Source organism: Falco biarmicus, chromosome W (assembly GCF_023638135.1).
Source record: "Falco biarmicus isolate bFalBia1 chromosome W, bFalBia1.pri, whole genome shotgun sequence".
Lineage (NCBI taxonomy): Eukaryota > Metazoa > Chordata > Aves > Falconiformes > Falconidae > Falco > Falco biarmicus.
Genome location: NC_079310.1, coordinates 7,860,026 through 7,878,221, shown reverse-complemented (window position 1 = coordinate 7,878,221; position 18,196 = coordinate 7,860,026). Strand labels below are relative to the sequence as shown.

The following is an 18,196-nucleotide window of genomic DNA, read 5'->3' as shown; positions in this document are numbered from 1 at the left end:
TAAGGTGCTGCCGGCTTCCGTCGGTGTCACAGAGCCCATCTGCGCACCGGGCCCGCCGGAGCAGCCAGGGCTGTTGCAGACCCCTCTCCCAGCTGTCAAGGGCAGTCTTGTTTTGGGGTGCAGTGACAGACATTTTTCCTGTGTCATTGGCTCCGCGTGGCTTTATTAATGCGTTGTGTACTTACTTAAATGTAGTAGAAATCAATTGTTGGGCTGTAAAAGCATAAATGGGTCTGGGAACAGCTTTCATGTGAACTACAGCCCTACTACGGCTGGGGCGCGGGGGCCAGTTGAGGAAGGAGCAGAAATGGGATCAGGGAGTCATTCAGAGCCGAGGTGTGAGTTGGGTTTGCCCAGAAGTAACCTCGCTCCAAATGCCCAGAATATCTTGTTTCCTTAAACCCCAGGACACCGAGTGACCAAAAGCGACGGTGCGTAATGGTCGGTGCTGCGGGGGGCGCGGGCAGCCCCCGCTCCCCTCCGGCCGGCCCCAGGGGCCGCCCCGAGCCGTGTCCCCCGCCGGGCGGCGGCAGGAGCCGCCCCATCGCCCCTTTCCATCGCCCTCTGCCCCTCTCCAGGGAGTTGCGCGCCGCCGTCTGCGGGCATGGGCATGGAGCGGGGCCCCGGCCCCCAGTGCCGGTACCCCACGCAGCGCGGCGCCCCCCGGGCCGAGGAACGGCCCCTCCGCTGGACCGGGCCCCGGGCCCCGCTCCCGCCGCGCCGGGGCCGCTCCCGCCCGCCGGGGGGCGCCTGCTGCCGCCGCGCGGGGGGCGGGGCGGGGGAGCGGGGCCCGCCGCGCTTTGTGCCGCTCTGTGCCCTTCCTCCCCCTCCCCCGTCCCTGGGCGGCGGCCGGCGGGGGCAGGGCGGCAGCAGATCGGCCCGGCCCAGCGGCCCTTCCCGCCACCGGCTGCCGCCCCTCCCCCCGTTGGGCCCGCCCGGCCGCTCTCCCCGCCCCGCTGGGCCGCCGCCGGGGCTCCCCGCTGCGGGGAGGGCGCGTTCTTGCGGTCGCCGCGAAGCCTCGGCCGGCGGCAGCGGCAGCGCAGGCGGGTCCCAGCGCCGCCCCCGAGCAGCGCCGCCCCCGGCCCCTTCCCGCCGGCGCTCGGCTCCCGGCGGCCGCCTTCAGCCGCCCGCGGGCGAGCAGCAGCGGCGACGGCCCCTGCGCAGCGGCTCCATGGCGACCGCGGCGGTGGAGCCGGTGTACGGGCTCTCCGAAGACGAGGTGGGTCGGGGCGGGTGGGCTCGGCCGCGGCCGGCGGCGTGCGCCCGCCCGTGCCGGGGTGACGGGCGCCCTTCGCCCCACCGCCCCATTGCCGTTAGCCGCGGCGGGCAGCCCCCGCTGGCCGGGCAATGGTCGGTCTGGGAAGGCGCCCGGCGGGCCCGCCCCACCCCAGCGGCGGCCACGGGCGGCCGGGGAGACGTGGCGGCGGGTCGGGGGGGCGTCCCGGCCCGGTGAACGCCGGCAGCCGCCCGCGGCCCCGGCAGGTGCGGCCGCCGCCCGTGAGGGGCCGGGGGCGGCCGGAGCTCCCCCGCTGCCTGGGGCGCCCCGCCGGGGGCCGGGGCCGGGCTGCGGGGGGCTCCCGGCGGGCGGCCTCCGCCCCTGGAGCCTCGCCCGGGCCGTGCCCGCCACCGGCGGCACCGCTCGCCCCAACCGGGGGCGGCGGCGAACAAAGGGCCGGGGCGGCGGTGCCCGGGGCCGGGCGCCGGTGCCGCGCAGAGCCCGGTGAGCTCGGTCAGCGAGGTGGGGCCGCTGGTACCTCATCACCGGCTTGCTGGACCCGTGTCCTCTGCGGGACCACATACAGCGCTGGCAGGTCCAGTACGCGTGAGCGGAACAGCCCGCTTCCGTCCGACGCGAACGGGAATAATTGTCGTCTGTGCCCGTTTTTTTCTGTGGCCCCGGCGAGGTGCTCCTTCCCCTCGGTGGGCGCTGTAACAAAGCGCCGGCAGAGGGACCGGCTGCCGTTCTGTGCTGTGATGTCAGTGCAGCTGGCACGTTGCTTGCCCGGGTTGTTTTTTTGCAGGACTGAATAATAACAACAATATTATGCCTGGGTTTGTGGAACTGAAGACGAGGGGCTGCCTGTCAGTTGTCTTGTGATGTCGAAGAAGCTGGCATAAAGAATCTTGTGACTGTAGATGCTGCCAGACAATTTTATTACCTGATGTGTCCGAATGGCACCAAACCTAAATGAGTGTACCGTTTAATCCTAATGGGAAAGGAGGTTCTTTGGCTGCAGTGGGTGTTTTTATAAAGGCGGGGTGGCTGGTTCTGCTTTCGCTGATGGTATAAAGCTATGGGAGCAGCCTGATCAAATGCTCAGCGTGCCTGTGAAGGCAGGGGAGAAGAGCGTCTTGCAAGAGCCTTGGGCCTTTAAGATAGGGAGTACAACACCGGCAGAGAACCTCCTCCCTGGGTTGTTTTCCTAATGGCAGTGGCCTGGACTGCGGAAGCCCCTGAGCAGTTCGCTCCCATGCGCAGGAATGCTTCTCTCTTGCCCGACCACCTGACCCTTCAGGTAGTGTGGACCTGTCGGTGGTGGCCTTGCCTGCTGCCAGCGTGCTGCAGGGCCCGTGTGGCCTGAGGGAGCAGCTGGGCTAGTGGGGTTGCTATCCCAGCACCCTAAGACTCCATTTGCAGTGGTTAACGTGCTTTCATGGATTTGATTGAGTAGGTGTGATCCACGAGGAGAAAGGAAACCTGTGAGCCATCCTTTTGTGTCCCTCATAGGTGGCCAAGAACATGATACTGGAGACTGGCTGTGGCTTTTTTTTGTTGTGTGTGTACTCGCCGTTATCTTTTGTCCCTGCCTCCTTCCTCGACATATGCTGGTACTTGCACAGAATGTTAAAGAGAAGCAAATAAGCAGAGAAATCTGCTGGACGGGGAAGTATAGCTGCTGGCTATGCTGCTTGGTGTGCCACTCTCTGCCTTGGCTCCAAGGTGGAAGTGCTGTCAGGAGAGCAAGGGCAGCTGCTGCCGCGGTGCACGCAGCCCCAGCTGGTGCCAGGGACCTGGCGTGCTTGGTGGTGGGCACGGCGATTTGGGTTGAAGAGGTGCCTGCCGTTCACCTCCTGAGGTAAAACCAGGCTGTCTGAAAAACAACCACTGGGGAAGAGCAAGGGGTTGGTCTCTGTGATGACCCACAATGGTCCCCATGGCACGGATGCAGTGATGGCTACTGCCACCCTACCCGTAAGGAACAATAAACCAGTTCTTTGTGTTCTGTATCGCTGTAGGTCATGATGGTGCACAACACTTTGCGGAACAGAGCAGCGATCGCCTAAAAATACAACAGGAGATTGCAAAGGGGTGGAAGGAAGAGGAAAAGGGGACGGGGTGAGGAGGGGCATGGCAAAGAATGCAGGCGGTATACACAGCCCAGTGGGCTGTAGTTTCAGTATGCCAGCAGCCTAAATTGTTTTCTGTGGTAAATGTATGGGCAAAGGAAGGCACTGAAGGAGGAGAATCTCCCTTGGGAAGGTGGCTGTGACTGCTTCATTGAAGGTAACTCTAAAGAACTGTTAAGAAAGGCAGGTACGTTTACAGTTGTGTTGCGTGCTGGCTTTTGTGAATGGTGCATTCCATCAGCATCAGCTTGGACTTGAGCTGTCTTTCTGTTTTGAAAAGCAAAATCTCTTGCTAGTCTTGAGAGGCCAAATCATGTATGCAGACACATTTAGGCTATTAATTTTTCTTTGTTCCTACCTAGGTTTGAAATACAGTTTGCAGTTTAGTTGTATACTGTTTATGTAGGGTTTTAAGTAGGCCTTACGGAGGACTGCCGATCCTGCTATGTTTGCTGCCTGGAAAAAGTAGTTATTTAAGTGTAAGCTAGGCTTGCTTAATGGCTTCCCATAAAAGTAGCAGTATCTTTCACAAATAATTCAACATAGGCTTAACTTCTACTTGCACAGTAGATGTATGTGTCAGTAGGCTTACTTCATGTCTTAAATTAAGCATATGCTTAAGTGTTTACAGAGTTTGTGCCTACATTAATCTCTGTAAATAGCATGCGTTTGTTTAGGGAGTTCCCAAACCGCTGAATGTGTCAGGACTGATTGTTTTTGGGAATTACTGGATTAATCTCATAAATTCGCTTTTTAGTCTCCCCCTCGCCCCGCAAGAAGGAAGGAAACAATACGTCTCTTGGAGAAGTACACTTCTCATTCATTTCAGTTTGAGTTTCTTGAGAGCTATTGAATCAGATGTGGCCCAAACAAACAAAATAGAAGTTTCCACAAGTATTCCCTTCCCCTTTCTCAAGTGTGCTTTGGTGGAAGAAAAACTTGCAATTTCTTGTATCTTATTTGGTTGAATAAGTAACATGTCTTCAGAAAAAGATCCTTGAAGAAAGAGTATCTTTTTATGTTTTAAAATACAGGCAAAAAAGAGGCTTGTGTGTGAAACTGCCTTCTCCAATTCCAGCATTCTTCTCTTTCAAGTTCTGTTCAGCTTCCATGACTTGCAATTGAATAAACAGAAATTACAAGCTTCCTACTGAGATGGTGTTTTGTCATGCATTAGAAATCGTCAAAAAGAGCTTATGTTCATGAAAATATCTTGATGCATGAGATATAATTGCATATGCCTTAAAATAAATAGTTCTGGATATAGTCACTGTGGCTTAACCTATTTTTCTCATCTTGGTACCATACTTGGCAAAGCAATGTGTGTGAGAAATGAATCCTGAAGGATTTCAAGACCTCAGGAGAATAAGACACGCTTTTGGTAAATAATAGCAGAAACAGTTTTTGGGTATGATGGAAATGGCACCTGCATGTGGGGTGAATTCCTGTGAAGCGTAGGCTTAGCTATACTTTATCTGCTATCAGGGTAAAGAATAAAGATAAGATTTGCCTCAGTGGCGTCCTGGTGAAGCAGAGCTTGGGCTGCGAGGTGGTAAGGAGTGTGGCCGCAATGCAGCGGGCAAGCTGTCTCTTTTTGTGCAAACTGTTTCAAAGCGAAGCATGTGGGAAGTTGGCTTTTGTGTCTCATGTTTACGTGTTCCCGATGGATTTGTTGCTGTGGAATGGTCTCCATTGAGGATGCCTTGGACCCTGACCTTGGACATCATGTTAATGAGGTTTGTCTGTGTATGTTTTGGTGCTGTTCATGGGATGGGGCTGCTCAGAAGCAGTATGTTAATGCACTGCTGGATGATTAACTTGATTTATTGCTGAGGAAAAAGGCTTCAGTCTTTCCTCCCCCACTTGACTTGATGACAAAGCAGTGCCATAGTGGAGTTTGGCGTTGGATTTCTCTACTTGGCATTTTAAGCAAACCATAAATTTTTTGAAATGAACATTTTGGTGAGTTGTTGGGGGGAAGTGTCTGCATTCTAGATGGCTGTAATCACATTTAAGGTCATGTTTTCTGATATGAGCCACTTCTTGAGGCAGCATAAGCTGTGTCCCCTCATTGCGCTGGTTCCCAGCTTGGCTCGTGGAACAGCGAGGATGGGAAGTGTGTTGGATGAATGACCAGGGCGCTGGGCATTGCTGTGGGTGGTGTGCCAGAGAAGCAGCTCGTAGACAGTCATGGTCCTGTGTCAGGCACTGCTGAATCCCAGCTGTAAGGTGAAGGACGGGCAGAGCAGCGTGAGGGGTCCAGCCTGCTGTGTGCTCCGGCTCAGTCTGTGGCTTGTGTGAGGCAGGAGGCTTTTTATGTAGGGAAACAACCCCTCGGGTTCCTGAGAAGGTGTGCCTTTCATGAACAGCGCTGCGAAGGCAGGCTCTCTGAAAAGAGAGATCTGTTGTTTCTGCTCTGAATACTCCAGTTATATAAAAGCATAACTCTTTCAGTGGAGTGTGAGCAGGGGCCTCCCTTGGTCACAGCGGTGATGCAGTGTCTTAGTAATAAGCAATTCAGAATAGTAACTTTTTTATTGACTTTTTAAATGGAGAAAAAAAATCTGAATTGTTTTTATAGATTCTGAGTGCGTTGGCTTCTCAGGGATAGCACGTAAAACTCTAAATGATGATAAAAAGTCCAGGTAAGGAAGCCTTTCAGAAATGAAAAGGCTTGCGTATCTACTTGTTGTGGCATCATAACAAAATTAATAGGCTATGGTTCTTAGTAGGTCAATAGATTTTTATGAAAGCTTGCATTTTGATTTCTATGCTTTTAATTGAGTTATCAGCATATTTTGGCCACTGTTACTGACATGAAGTAAATTCTAGTTTTAATGTAAAGACATTTAAGCTGGTTTGTATTAAAATGTGGGGCTGAGGGAGTGAAGAAATTTTAGTTTTATATGCTCCCTGGACAGCTGTGTCTCTCCTCACCCCTGCTCTCTTGTAAAGTGAGCGGGTCATTGTGCAGTCGGGTGAGGGATGGTGGCGGGTCGTTTGGCCGCTGCTTTCCTTACTGCCCAAACACTGTCCTTAGGTCAGGACAATGAGCATCTCGTTGGGTTTTAGGATTTTCAAGATCCGTGTTGTGGGCTGGCCATCGGAGGGCACTGTGCAATGGTAAATGCGCGCTCAAGGTTCTGTTTGTGCTCGGACACGGCGTTCCTGGACAGCAAACACGGACTGAGCGCCCCGCGCCTGTCGAGCAGAACCTTCCTGCCACCACAGCAGCCTTCTCGTCTCGGGGAGTTACGTTGAATGAATCTCTGATGGGTGGATTTTTGTTCTGCTTGAAAATGTAAGCAGGCATGATAGGTGAGCTTACCTTTCAGAAGGGAATAAGGTTAATACCTGAGGATGTTACGGGAAGAAAGAATGCACCACTGTGGCTTCTAGGTTAAAGTCTCATCCTCAGACAATGAGAGGTTCAAAGGGTTACAATATTTATCCTTTCTAAACCAAATACAGCTCATTATGCGAGATGGGCTATCTCCACAGGTGCTATAGGATCCCGAGGCCACATCAGAGATTGTGGGACTCGGTCCTGTTATCTTTATTCATGTCATACTTGTGGGTAAGGCTGCCTGAAGCCAGAAGAAGGCATCTGCAGTGGGGGGGTTATGTGGAGCAGCTGTGTGCTTGTGTCGCAAGATCTGATGTAAATGCAGCCTGTTTGGCAGCTAACTGATTTCAGCTGAATCAGGCTAAACTGACAACCTCTTAGTCCCTGAGGATTATATGGGGCCAGGACCTCTTGCTTAATTAAACTCTGTGGCATATAAACTGGGACTTCTCTGAGCAAGCTGGAAACCTCTAGGCCTTTTAATAGCAGCAAGGGATGGATTGTCTAACAGCTTCAGTTGATAAAAAGTCATAGATGCAATATCGATGTGCCAAAGTAGCTTGATTTAGTTACAGTTTTGTAAATTTTGGTGTCGGTGAACAGAGGAAATCTCTAATTTTCATAAATTTCTCTATCTTTTGCTTTCACTGCCACTTCCTTTTAAATGTTTAATTGTGTTGAATAAGAGAGTTTTACTGTAGCAGTAAAATAAATGCTACTAGGCAGCTCTGTCCCCTGTTAGAAGGAAATGGAGTGTAATCTTGTAAACACTGTTATTTTTGGTAAGCTGGGTAAGAATGCCACGCAGGTTGGGTGACTTAGCCTTGTGCATGTACCGGGAGGAAAGGAATGTGGTCATACTGCTGCCCTGCTCTGCTCAGCTGGGACTTGAGCTGGTGCCATTTCATTATGAAAACCTGCCAGGGGTTTTACGTTCAACCGGGACTAGAACTGTACAGCTTTTTCCAGCATGGGGTTTTTAAACTGATGAGTTCCTAATGCTGAAGTGCTGCATTCCCCTGCTCCCTCGGTCTCTTCCTCTCCCCTCCCATAAAGAAGGAAGAAAAACAAAACTCTAGGAAAGGGATTGTTTTCTGCAAAGAAGCAGGAATTAGCTAGCAATTAATTTTAAAATAAGAGATATGGTCAAATAGCAGAGGCCCAGAAGCTGACTACAGTTAAAACAGTTTAAAAAAACCCCACCAACAAAACCTCAAACCCAAACAAACACCAAAACCCACCACCAAAACAACCCAGAGCTCCAACAAAACAAATCCAAAAACTTGTTTCTTGAGTATATTATGAAATGCCTGTCTGCCAGATGATGTGTTGACTGAGCAACAAAGTCAACGTGCGTATTTGTAATTATTCTGGATTTCCTCCCTTCATTCTTTTAAACCCTAATGACTGCACACTGGCAGGGTGCAGATATTTGTCAGATATCTGATTTCTAGGAATTAAGAATCTTGCCTGTAATCAAAAATATCTGCAATTCTGAGAACACTTGGCAGGATATGAGGAATAATTCCATGAATGAGTTGTGCTTTGCAGTTATGCTACAGTACCTTATTTTTGTGCCTGACTGCATGCATTAGTGTTGTTCCATTGGTGCTGTGCCAACTCAAGGCAGGCTTTCTTTTTTTGATGCAATTTACCTGCTGGAGAAGAGCAGAATTCTTTGGAATGGTGCACAATCATGCCACCCTTTCTCCTTTGGCAGTTCCTAGTTTTGAATAATCCTGATTTGAGGATGGAAGTACGTTCATATAATCTGTGCTTTTATCCGTGTTTTTAATTTAAAGCAGTTCAAAGTCTTACTCTTTTTTTTTTTTTTTTTTTTTTTTTCTTTCTTTAAGCATGGCAGGATTTTGGAGAGATGGGAGTGATGAGTGACCCTTGGTAGAAGGTGTCCTGGGGTGACTTCCTTGGTGACTGTCAGTCTGGTGACTGGTGTGGTGGGGGTGAGACTGGATGTGAGGCCTTGAGGGTGCTGCTCTGTGAGGCTTGGTTGGTGTCCATGTGCACCTAAGGTGGTCACCGCTGCTCAGACGGCACTCCGCTCCCCTGCTCCCCCACGCCTGCCGGGCGGCTTGTGGTTGTGTTTAAGGTCTTCAGAGGATGGAGCAGCATTTTATCTTCCAAGAATGAAGTGATCTGGAAGATAAACTAACAGCAAAGAAGAAGTTTTTTGGGACACATTGAAGGGAGGAGAGCCAAAGGAATTTTTTGGGGTTTGTGCTTTGCTTGCAATCATCATCTTCTATTCATCCAGTTTCTCTCTCTTCGAAGGGAGAGAGAGTATATTGCATCTCCTTCACACTGTGGAGTAACTTATGTAAACTGCCATCAACTTTTGAAATAAGTCAGCAAAAGTATTTAACTTTTTAATCATTGAGAAATTATAATAGAGATGTTGCTTCACATTTTGAGTATTTTATTTTTTTCTGCTGAACACCAGCCAGGCTTCTTTTCTTCCTAGCTTTTGAGTGTGTCTGTATGAAATCTTGCTTTCTTCTGTTAAATGAAAGTGGAGGTATTTTTCACTCAAACATTTTTGTCTGTTTGAACAGACTTAATAATGACTATTTAAAAAAACCCCACACTTGAGGAGATGGCCAGGGCAGGGAAGTTTACCAGGAAAGCTGATTCAGGAGGACAGGGAATGGCGAGGTGAGGAGCTGAGCACCCGTGAAGGTGTGTGCATGGCGCAGGAGCTGCATCACTGCTGACGTTGTGTATCCTCGGGCATAGCTCTGCATCGGTGCCTGTGGGTAACTGCTGCAGAGCTGTTAGAAAGTGGAAGAGAACTTTGTATCTCTTGGTCAGTGATACTTCTCCTCTGCCTGAGGCTGCTTGAGTGCTGTACAGTGGCATTTGTTGCAGTTTGCAGCACTCAAAGTGCCAAGTATCTAGAACTTTTGGGGGGTGTTTCTGATTGTTTATAATTTTTTTTTATTGGAATGCCAAAACTAAGTATTCTGTTAGTATTTTCAAGAAGTGTATCAGTACTATACATTGCACTGTACTAAATAGGAAACTTTACTGTTTTTAGGAATACAGTTACTTATCTAAACTTGTGAAAACTTTATGAATCTCATCAAGTTAATGAATAGTAGCATTTTCCCTATGGTTAGGAGACATTCACCAGTTGACAAAAAATGGTTGCTCTTAAGATGTGATTTATTTTTTGTGTATCAAAGGAGCTAAATTAACATCAAGTTGCTGCTAAAGTGGGGAGGGTAGATGGCTTTGCTTTTCCCTTACCCTTCCTTAGCTCCAGCTAGCTCCCTGCCGTTTGTGCTGGCACTCTTCTGATATCAAGGTAAATTGATACAGCTTAGCAAAAAAGGATTAAAAATAAATCACAGTTTAGGACAGGTTAGCTTTCTACTGTTCCAGTGAATTGCATTTGCCTGCTCTGCAGTCACACAGCCCTGCGTGTCTCGAATAAGCACTGAAAGCATGTGGTTTGGTGGGTGGGAGAAAGACCTTTATTTTCAGCCCTGCTATTTGTATTGTATCGGTTCCATCTGGCCAAGTCTTATCACTTAATATTTTATTCCTTGTTTCCAGTGTCCATTGAAAAAAGTTAACTCCTTGAGGTCAGGAGTTCAGTGCTAAAAGTTCACGTGCAAGTTCAACCAGGACTGTGGGTGAGCAATGCCTGCTCCCACAGCCTTGGCCCGAGGAAGCACTTCTCGTTCCTGTTTGCTGTGCAAAGGAGCTTCGTGGTTTCATTTTTGCTTGCAAGGTAGGGTGGTCTCAATGATACTGTGGCACACCTGTGTCCTGACAGTGTCCTTAATGGTAACTCACTGGCACTTGCTGTATGAGCAGAGGCTGACTGGGTAGCATGGCGAGTAGGATGAGTCTTGTTTACTGTCTTCTCCATCGGTAGTACCTCCCTGCCTCTGAACCTCATGGCCCTCCCAACGGGAGGGCTTTCTTCTTCTATTTTGTCATCTCCTTGGCTAGGTCTTGTGCTAGTTCTCACCCACAGTTCTGGTACTAATCCTCTTCTAGCAGTAACGTTTGGTAAGAAACTGGTAGGAGACAAGTCCAAGAGTATTCTTATTAAAAACTAGATATCCCATGGGTATTAGCAGCCCGGGAGTACCACAGGCGTTTTCTCTTCCCTCACAAGCTTCTTTCTAGTTGTGACCATATCCAGCTGTTAAACTAACAGAAGCCTTTGCTGTGCTGTTTCATCGTCGCTTCACTGAAGTCTTGATGAGTAAGAGCTACAACATACATTTTATGCAGCAATTTTTTTTCAACTCATCCAAGAAATACACTCTGTTAACTTCATGTGGTGCTACCTTTAGTAAGCCCAGAATATTTTACCTGCCATGAATCTCCTTGTGCATCTGTTCCTCAGTTTGTAGTACCATTCCACACTGGGGCAGAGAGGTTGAGGGGTCGCTTTTGAAGACCCAACTGGATGGAGTCTGAAGTCAGTGCTGACCCTGTGGAGCAGGAGCTTTGACTAGAGATGTCCCTTCCAATCCAAATTGTTTGATGACACTGAAGTACTGTAACGTGAATAGTTTCTCAGAGCATGATTTTTCCACTTTTCAGAGTTTATTGTGTTCTAGATTCATGTTGTGTGCCTTGGTTTGTCCTACTGACTCAGAGGCAGCTTTGGGCTGACTGACCAATTGGTTATTCTTTTGAGTGCTTTTCTGACAGTAATAGCTGTCAAAGCCAAGCTTTAAAAAGGCACCTCCTTTGCCTGGTGACCCTTTGCCCAAAGCAGCAGTGGAGACTTTTGTTTGATTTCCTGGGCTTTCTCATCTGGCTGGCTGCGTTACTCGCACAAGCAAACTGCTAGAGCACTAGCAGCGTGTTGGGACTCCTGGTAGTGCTGCGTGGATGCTTGCCGATGCCGCAGAAACTTGAGGGCTGGGCAGAAACAAAAGTGGTCATAACCTGGCCACTAGTAAGGCTGGGCTAAAGGTCTGAAAACCAGATGTAGATGTGGGGGCCAGCAGTGTTTCAAAACAGCCTTTGGTAGAAATAATGGGCAGTTAACTTGAATGGCTCTTTATCTTTTTTTAAGGTAACACTATAGATACATTTTTGTATGAAGTAGATTATCCTGATGGTGCTGTCCTGTTGCCTCTTTTATCCAGAAGGTACTTTCTCGTTCAGTGGTCTAATTAGTGTAATAAAGAAGCTCTTGTATTTTTCTTCCCTGATTTGAGGATTTGATTTCATTTGTACCTGTTTCAGTTTAAGGCCCAGCTGCACCCACAAGGGTGGTGGCTGTGCTTTTCTTGAACCCTATGAAGCTGAGGAGATGGTTGCTGTGAGGACCATCTGGCAGATCTCCTTGTTCTGCAGGTGCTGGGCTTGCCAGCTCTGGCCAGGGCTGGGGGCTGAGGGTAGAGCTGCGCTTTCCAGGGATGTCCTACAGCTGTACTAGCAGTCCCATGAAGTGTAGCTGTATAGTCAGGTGTTTTGTTCATGTCTGACTAGTTGCTGTTGTAGCTTAAAATGTCAAATGTAAATCAGGTTAAGTAGTTACAAGCTGGGTGTGGGTTACCTATGAGGCCCAAGGGTAAGGGAAAAGCCTGTCATAGACTCACAGAAGAGCTTGCGTTGGAAGGGACCTTAAAGATCATCCAGTCCAACCCCCTGCTGCAGGCAGGGACACCTTCCAGTAGACCAAGTTGCTTCAAGCCTCATCCAACCTCTGCCAGTGCCTCACCACCCTCACTGTAAAGGATTTCTCCCTTGCATCTAGTCTAAATCTGCCTTTTCAGTTTAAGCCATTTCCCTTTGTCCTGTCACTATATGCCCTTGTAAAAAGCTCCTCTCCAGCTTTCTTGTTGGCCCCTTTATGTACTTGAAAGGCTGCTCTAAGGTCTCCACAGAGCCATCTCTTCTCCAGGCTGAACAACCCCAACTCTCTCAGCCTGACTTCACAGGAGAGGAGCTTCAGCCTCTGATCATCCCCGTGGCCTCTGGACCAGCTCCAACAGGTCCATGCCCTTCCTGTGCTGAGGACCCCCGAGCTGGATGCTGTGCTGCAATGGGGGTCTCACCAGAGTGGAGCAGAGGGGGAGAATTGCCTCCCTCACCCTGCCGACCACACTGCTGGTGATGCAGCCCAGGACATGGTTGGTTTTCTGGGCTGCGAGTGGGCATTGCTGGTGTTGAACTTTTCATCCACCAGCACCCCCAAGTTCTCCTCAGCCTCAGTTACCATATGCCTGCATGCTCTTACTGCAGCATCCTGGGAGAGCCCCTTTTGGAAGCTGTCAAAGCCATGGGTCCTTCATAAGTGCTAATGAGCAGCCTCAAAGTCCTCAGAGTTCAGATGGTAAATTTGGTAGCTAATGTGTTGTCAAGTCTTGTGGAGATGTTCTGATATCGCATGCTTACCTGTGTCCCTTTTATCCATAGAATATTGTCCAAAATTTGGGTTGGAACTGGTGCATGTTTTAAAGCATTTCAGTCATGACTTCAGTCTCTGTGTTTTGATGGATGATGTGAAAGAAATGCCTCTGTTACTTGCTTGAATTGATTTAGCAAAAACTTGTGTTGTTTGCTCATCCTGCTGACACAATGAAATTTACCGTTAATCCATTGTGCTACTGTCATGGAGTCTGATTTTAAGTCCAGTCAGTTCAGTTCTGAACTACTCATAATTGCATTTGTTTTTCTTCATTTCACTCCAGTGAGATGATGAGGTGTAATTTGGCGCAGGTAACTGTAACCTGTGCGAGTATGCTCTGTGCTGCACAGCAACCAGCGAGCTGGCTCTGCTGCTGTGGGCTGCCTGCCCTCACTTGTCTGTGCCCAGCAGGGGTGGAGGTTTTGTTTCAAATTCCTCAAACTTGCACAAGAAGCAAAGCCGTTAACCTGCACAGCAAAGCCATGCGAGAGCACGTTTGAAGGCGAGTGGTGAAATGACTGTTGCAGCCTGTGCACACTAAGCACTGTGACCACCTTTGGTTTCTTCGCAGCTTAGGCTCTATACTTCAAATGCCAGGACTGCAGCGTTTGGAAAATGAAATTAGGGTCCTCAAACCGGTGTAACTCCACAAGCTGGAATACAGATGCTGATAGTGTTTGATAACAGGGGAGTGCACTACAGAAGCACTGTGTGTCATTAGTAGTGTTGCTGTGGAAACCTGAATTTTAGCAGTGGCTGGTTTTAACGCTTGGTATCCTGATGTTTATCGGAGAGGTGAGGCAGTGCTGCAGCTGATGTCCATCAGCCTGGAATCGCACGCCAGGGCTGGTGGATGCTGGGGCTGCCGCGCCGGTTCTGCCGGATGTCTGACCTGAAGTAGTTCCCATCAGGAGGTCAGATGGTCTTCAGATGTGTCCTGTAGCTGGCTTGGCTTTCCGAGGCATCTTCTGCTAGCTTACCTCTCCGGGCTGTTGGGGAGCTGGGGTGGGCTGGAGCTGCCACGGGGATGCTGTCCCCTGAGGGATGGGACTATCCCTGTGGGCAACCCAGGGCTGTGAGGGAGGCAGAGCTCGCCGGAGCGCTGTGGCAGCAGCGGGGCTGCCGCTGGTAAGGACAGGTCAGTCATGGGGTATAGAGCCAATTGTGAGGAACACACGTGTTTTTGCTGTGTTCCCTGCAGGCATGGTATCTCTGAAAATCCAGGACCTCTGTGTGAAAAGTTACCTGCAGCTCTTAGCTGGACTTCCTGACTTTTTCTTGTTCTGGCATTCACACAACTCATGTGTTTGCCTAGCAACAGCTTTTTTCATTTTGAAACACTTTCTGGGTTTTCTTTCCTGCTGGGTATTGTGATCTTGTTTCTGCTACCTGTGAGACCAGATGATTACACTCTTCTGCTCCAGTCACTGGGGACTGCTGTTAAATCCAGTTGTGAACAAAGGATTGAAGAATAAGCGTACCTGCTCTTTGCTGTTAAGGACTGGTGCGTGAAGATGGGTGCAGTTCTTGACCTTTGGATTTCATGTCTGATCTCTGATTGCAATCTGTGCTTTTTATGTCGTCTTAGATAAAGGTGGTATTCAGAAGGGGTTTAAGCCTTTCTCCACTGTTAAACTGGCTGTTAATATCTTGTAAGTCCTTAGTCTTATGTAGCTTAGATTGAAATAGACTTGTGGTTTTACTGACAGCAAAGAGATTTTTCTTTTTGAATAATCAAGAGCCTTCCAGTCAAAGGGACAGACATGGTTGTTGGTAAATGGAAGCAGAGAATGACCCGCACTATGCAATCACCTTTGAAAAGGTGATTTTTCATGGAGAGGTTCCACTCCCCCATATTCCATAAATGCTTTCAATACCTGAAAGGTGCATTAAAGGCAGGAGGTGTATGAGAGCACAGGGCTGGGGATATGTTGATTTATTATTATCTTTTACCATTTTCTAACCTCGCTTGAATGATCAACACTGTTTCCAGCACAAATCCAAACCATAGCCCATGCTAGCTACTATGAAGAAAATTAACTCTACCCCAGCCAAAATCAGCGCAAGGTTTTATGGAAGACTGGATGAGGAAAGAATAGGATGGCCGTATCGCTATTTGAAAGCTGAAGTGTGAGGAGATACCACTTTACTGCTGATGGATGCAGAAATATTTAGGTTTTCCCATCAGAAGATACTAGCAAATTGAGTAGGCTTTGCATGTCAGTGAAGCAGTCTGCTGGGTTGGCCAGCACTCTTAAAGAATGTTAAATAAAAATTACCCTTTTGCATTCAAGCAGTGGCTTGGGAAAGACTACTTGTGAGATTGTTCCATTTATTTCAGCTGACTTACAATTTCATGGTAGTTCTGGCCATGCTGCTGCTCGGATGGAGTATGGTCTAGTTGGAAAATCACTGAGCTAAGAAGCTGGCATGTTTCTTCCTCTGAGATGATCAAGATGAGACAAGACAAAGTTGTTGCAAAAGGTTGAAGGCTTAGTGATTAATGTTAATTTCTCGCTCTCATTACTGCCTTACATCTTTGGCAATCCGCCTATTGTGCTGTGACTTTTTTCTGTTTTAGTCATCTTCCCATCCCTTGGCAGTTACTCCTTGCATGGGAGGAACTTCTTGTACTTTTCCTCTAGCGCTGTTTTCTCCAGCCTGCTCGTTCTGTCATTCCATGTGGCATCACTCTGTGTTCACCAGTTTGCCTAGGTATCGAAATTTTGTGCCTCGTTGGGTTTTTTTGAGTTTATTTTCCTTGCTATGAAGATGCTTAGGAATAGAGAATATACCTGCTTCGTAGAGCTGTTACGTGGCAATCTGTTTCTGTAGGCCAGTGATTTTCAGATTTCCCCTGGTAGCAAACCCTCGCTTGATGAAAAGGGCTGTGATTTGTGCCACACAAGCTGCTATCATTTCCTTGCCCAGGGCTGGGACTGCTCCTGTTACCTCTGCAGCCTGTGCTGGAAAGCATGCCCAGATTCAGCACATATTAGGTAGTCCTGGGTGCCAGGTTGATGCCTTGAGATAGGAATTCCTGCCATGGACTTGCGGACCACCTCTGGAGAAAATGGCTCTGCTGTAGCTGTGATCCCTTCATTCCCTGGATGCAACACTGGACTGAGAGTTGCAGAATTTTGAGCAAGCTCCCCTGTTCACCAAACCTTGTTTATTTTATATTTAGCAAACCTTTCAAGCTATTTTCTTCATCTTCTGTGTACAGTAAGAATGTGTATACTACAGCTTCCTACTAGGGAGGCCAAATGCCAGGAAGGTATTGAGCGTGAATGGTGGTGGAGAGGCTGAGTGTCCTTGAGGGCAATTGCAATTAGGCTTAATTCAATATGCACAGATTGGGTCTTTCACAGAGTCCACTGCCTGAGTTTGGTTTTTTTCCCCTTTTTTATTTTTTTCTAGTTTTGGTGTGTTAAAGCTTCCTTTTTTGCTTATAAATTGTTGATACCTGTACAGGTTAGCTTAGGGGTCTGAAAGTCTGTTTGATCTCTTGGGAATAGTATATTGTGCTTAAGTCACTTGCAATTTAGAAGGCGGTTCTTCCCCAGTCCCTCTGTATTGCTGTAGCATTCATCTGGGGGACTCCTACGTGAGTGAACACACAGAGTAAAATGCTGGGGTTTCTCTTGTTCCCAGTGTTCAAAATTAATTTGTCTTTTAAAATGTTTCCTGCAAAACACAACTGCAGTTGCGTTTCTTCATGCGCTTTGTGAGGGTTTGATGAAAAAGCCAAAAGTTTGACAAAATGTTCAGGTACTTTCCCTAACTGAACTTCTTTGGCGATTGCTTGCGGGTTGTACCTGTTTGTTTCCTGGAGATCTTGCAGGCAGAGAGGATGTGCTTTTACGTGAGTGCTCACCGCTCCCTGTGGAACTTGGGAGGAGAGGATAGCTCCAAAGAGTTTGTAAACAGACTTTGACTTAGCAATGCAGTTTGTGTATGCTGGGCTGGTTCTGCCCCATCAGTCCTCTGTCTGAACCTGTGACAATGCTGCCACTTTGGAGATGATGCTGGTTGTCTGGGTGGTGTTCTGCTGGGTACGGGAAGGTACCTGGATTGTATAGCACTTCTGGGAAGCTTAATGCAAAAAGGGGAAAACCCAAGCTTTGTGCTGGTCAAAGAAATCTCAGCACAGCCACCCTCATTGTTATTTTGTGGTTGGTGATTTAAAGCAGTCTGTCTGAAGTCTTAGGAAACAAAATAGCTTGCCCTGGTATTGTGCACTAGCACTGCCTGGATTTTGCGGTTCCTTTGGGCAGGGACTTAGAGCTGCTTTTGGTTAGCTTTGGACAAGCGTGGCTGAGGGGAGAGGAGAGAGAGGGATGGTTTTATTTTGCCTTGCAGCACTGCTGGCGCCTGTCAGCTTTACTTGACTTTGCTGATTGATTTGGCACTTCTCAGTGTCATGAGTTCCTTACCAGCACTTGTGTTTTCTGGAGATGTTACCTGATCTTCTGGGTAGATATTGCTATGTTCAACATAAGCAACTGCAAATATGAAATTATGTAGAGGCCAAATAACATCACATAAAATGTCAAAGGCTGTATATAGTTTTGAAACTCCCAACATATCCAAAAGCGGTAGCCTGTTAAATGATGCGGTTCTGTGTGCATTTGGATGTTGGTGTCTCTGCAGCAGCTCCTAGCTGTTCCTCTTTCACTTTGTGCAGCCACAGTAATTGTTTAGAAACAGAACTGGACTTTCTGTAGGTAGTCTTGTTATTTCTGGAAGGGGACATACTTTGTTTCCTCCAGTCAGGTTTAAATGAGTGTTCTTCAGGCTTCTGTTAATTTGTGTTACTCCAATTTCATTTCACCACCGTACTTCATTTGCTGTAATACTCATTTGTTGTCTCGGAAAAAAAAAATCCCATCTGTGTTCCTGACCAAGGTCTCTAAAAGTGAAAGACTTAATGGTGTTAAAGCACATCCTTTGCAAACAGCTCTGTTAGATCCCCATGCTGCCTCATACGTGGGCTTCTGCTCTTCCAGGGAGAGATGTTGTTTTATGCTGCAAGACAAGGCACAAATGATGAGCTAAGATGTTAGTGGTTGTGAAAATAGCTTGTATTTGTAATCCCAGGC

At 48.3% G+C, this 18,196-nt stretch overlaps 1 protein-coding gene across 3 annotated transcripts in view; it reads left to right on the top strand.

Annotated features, from left to right (window-relative positions):
- Window positions 1–808: 808 nt before the first annotated feature.
- Window positions 809–18,196, top strand: part of NEDD4L (NEDD4 like E3 ubiquitin protein ligase) — a 164,340-nt gene continuing 146,952 nt past the window's right edge. The window contains exon 1 of one of the 3 annotated variants that reach the window (XM_056323094.1): window positions 809–1,219. In XM_056323094.1, the coding sequence (XP_056179069.1) occupies window positions 1,172–1,219 (48 nt within the window). In that variant the 5' untranslated portion in view covers window positions 809–1,171. The remainder of the gene's footprint in view (window positions 1,220–18,196) is intronic. The other 2 variants (XM_056323095.1, XM_056323096.1) reach the window with 2 other exon arrangements.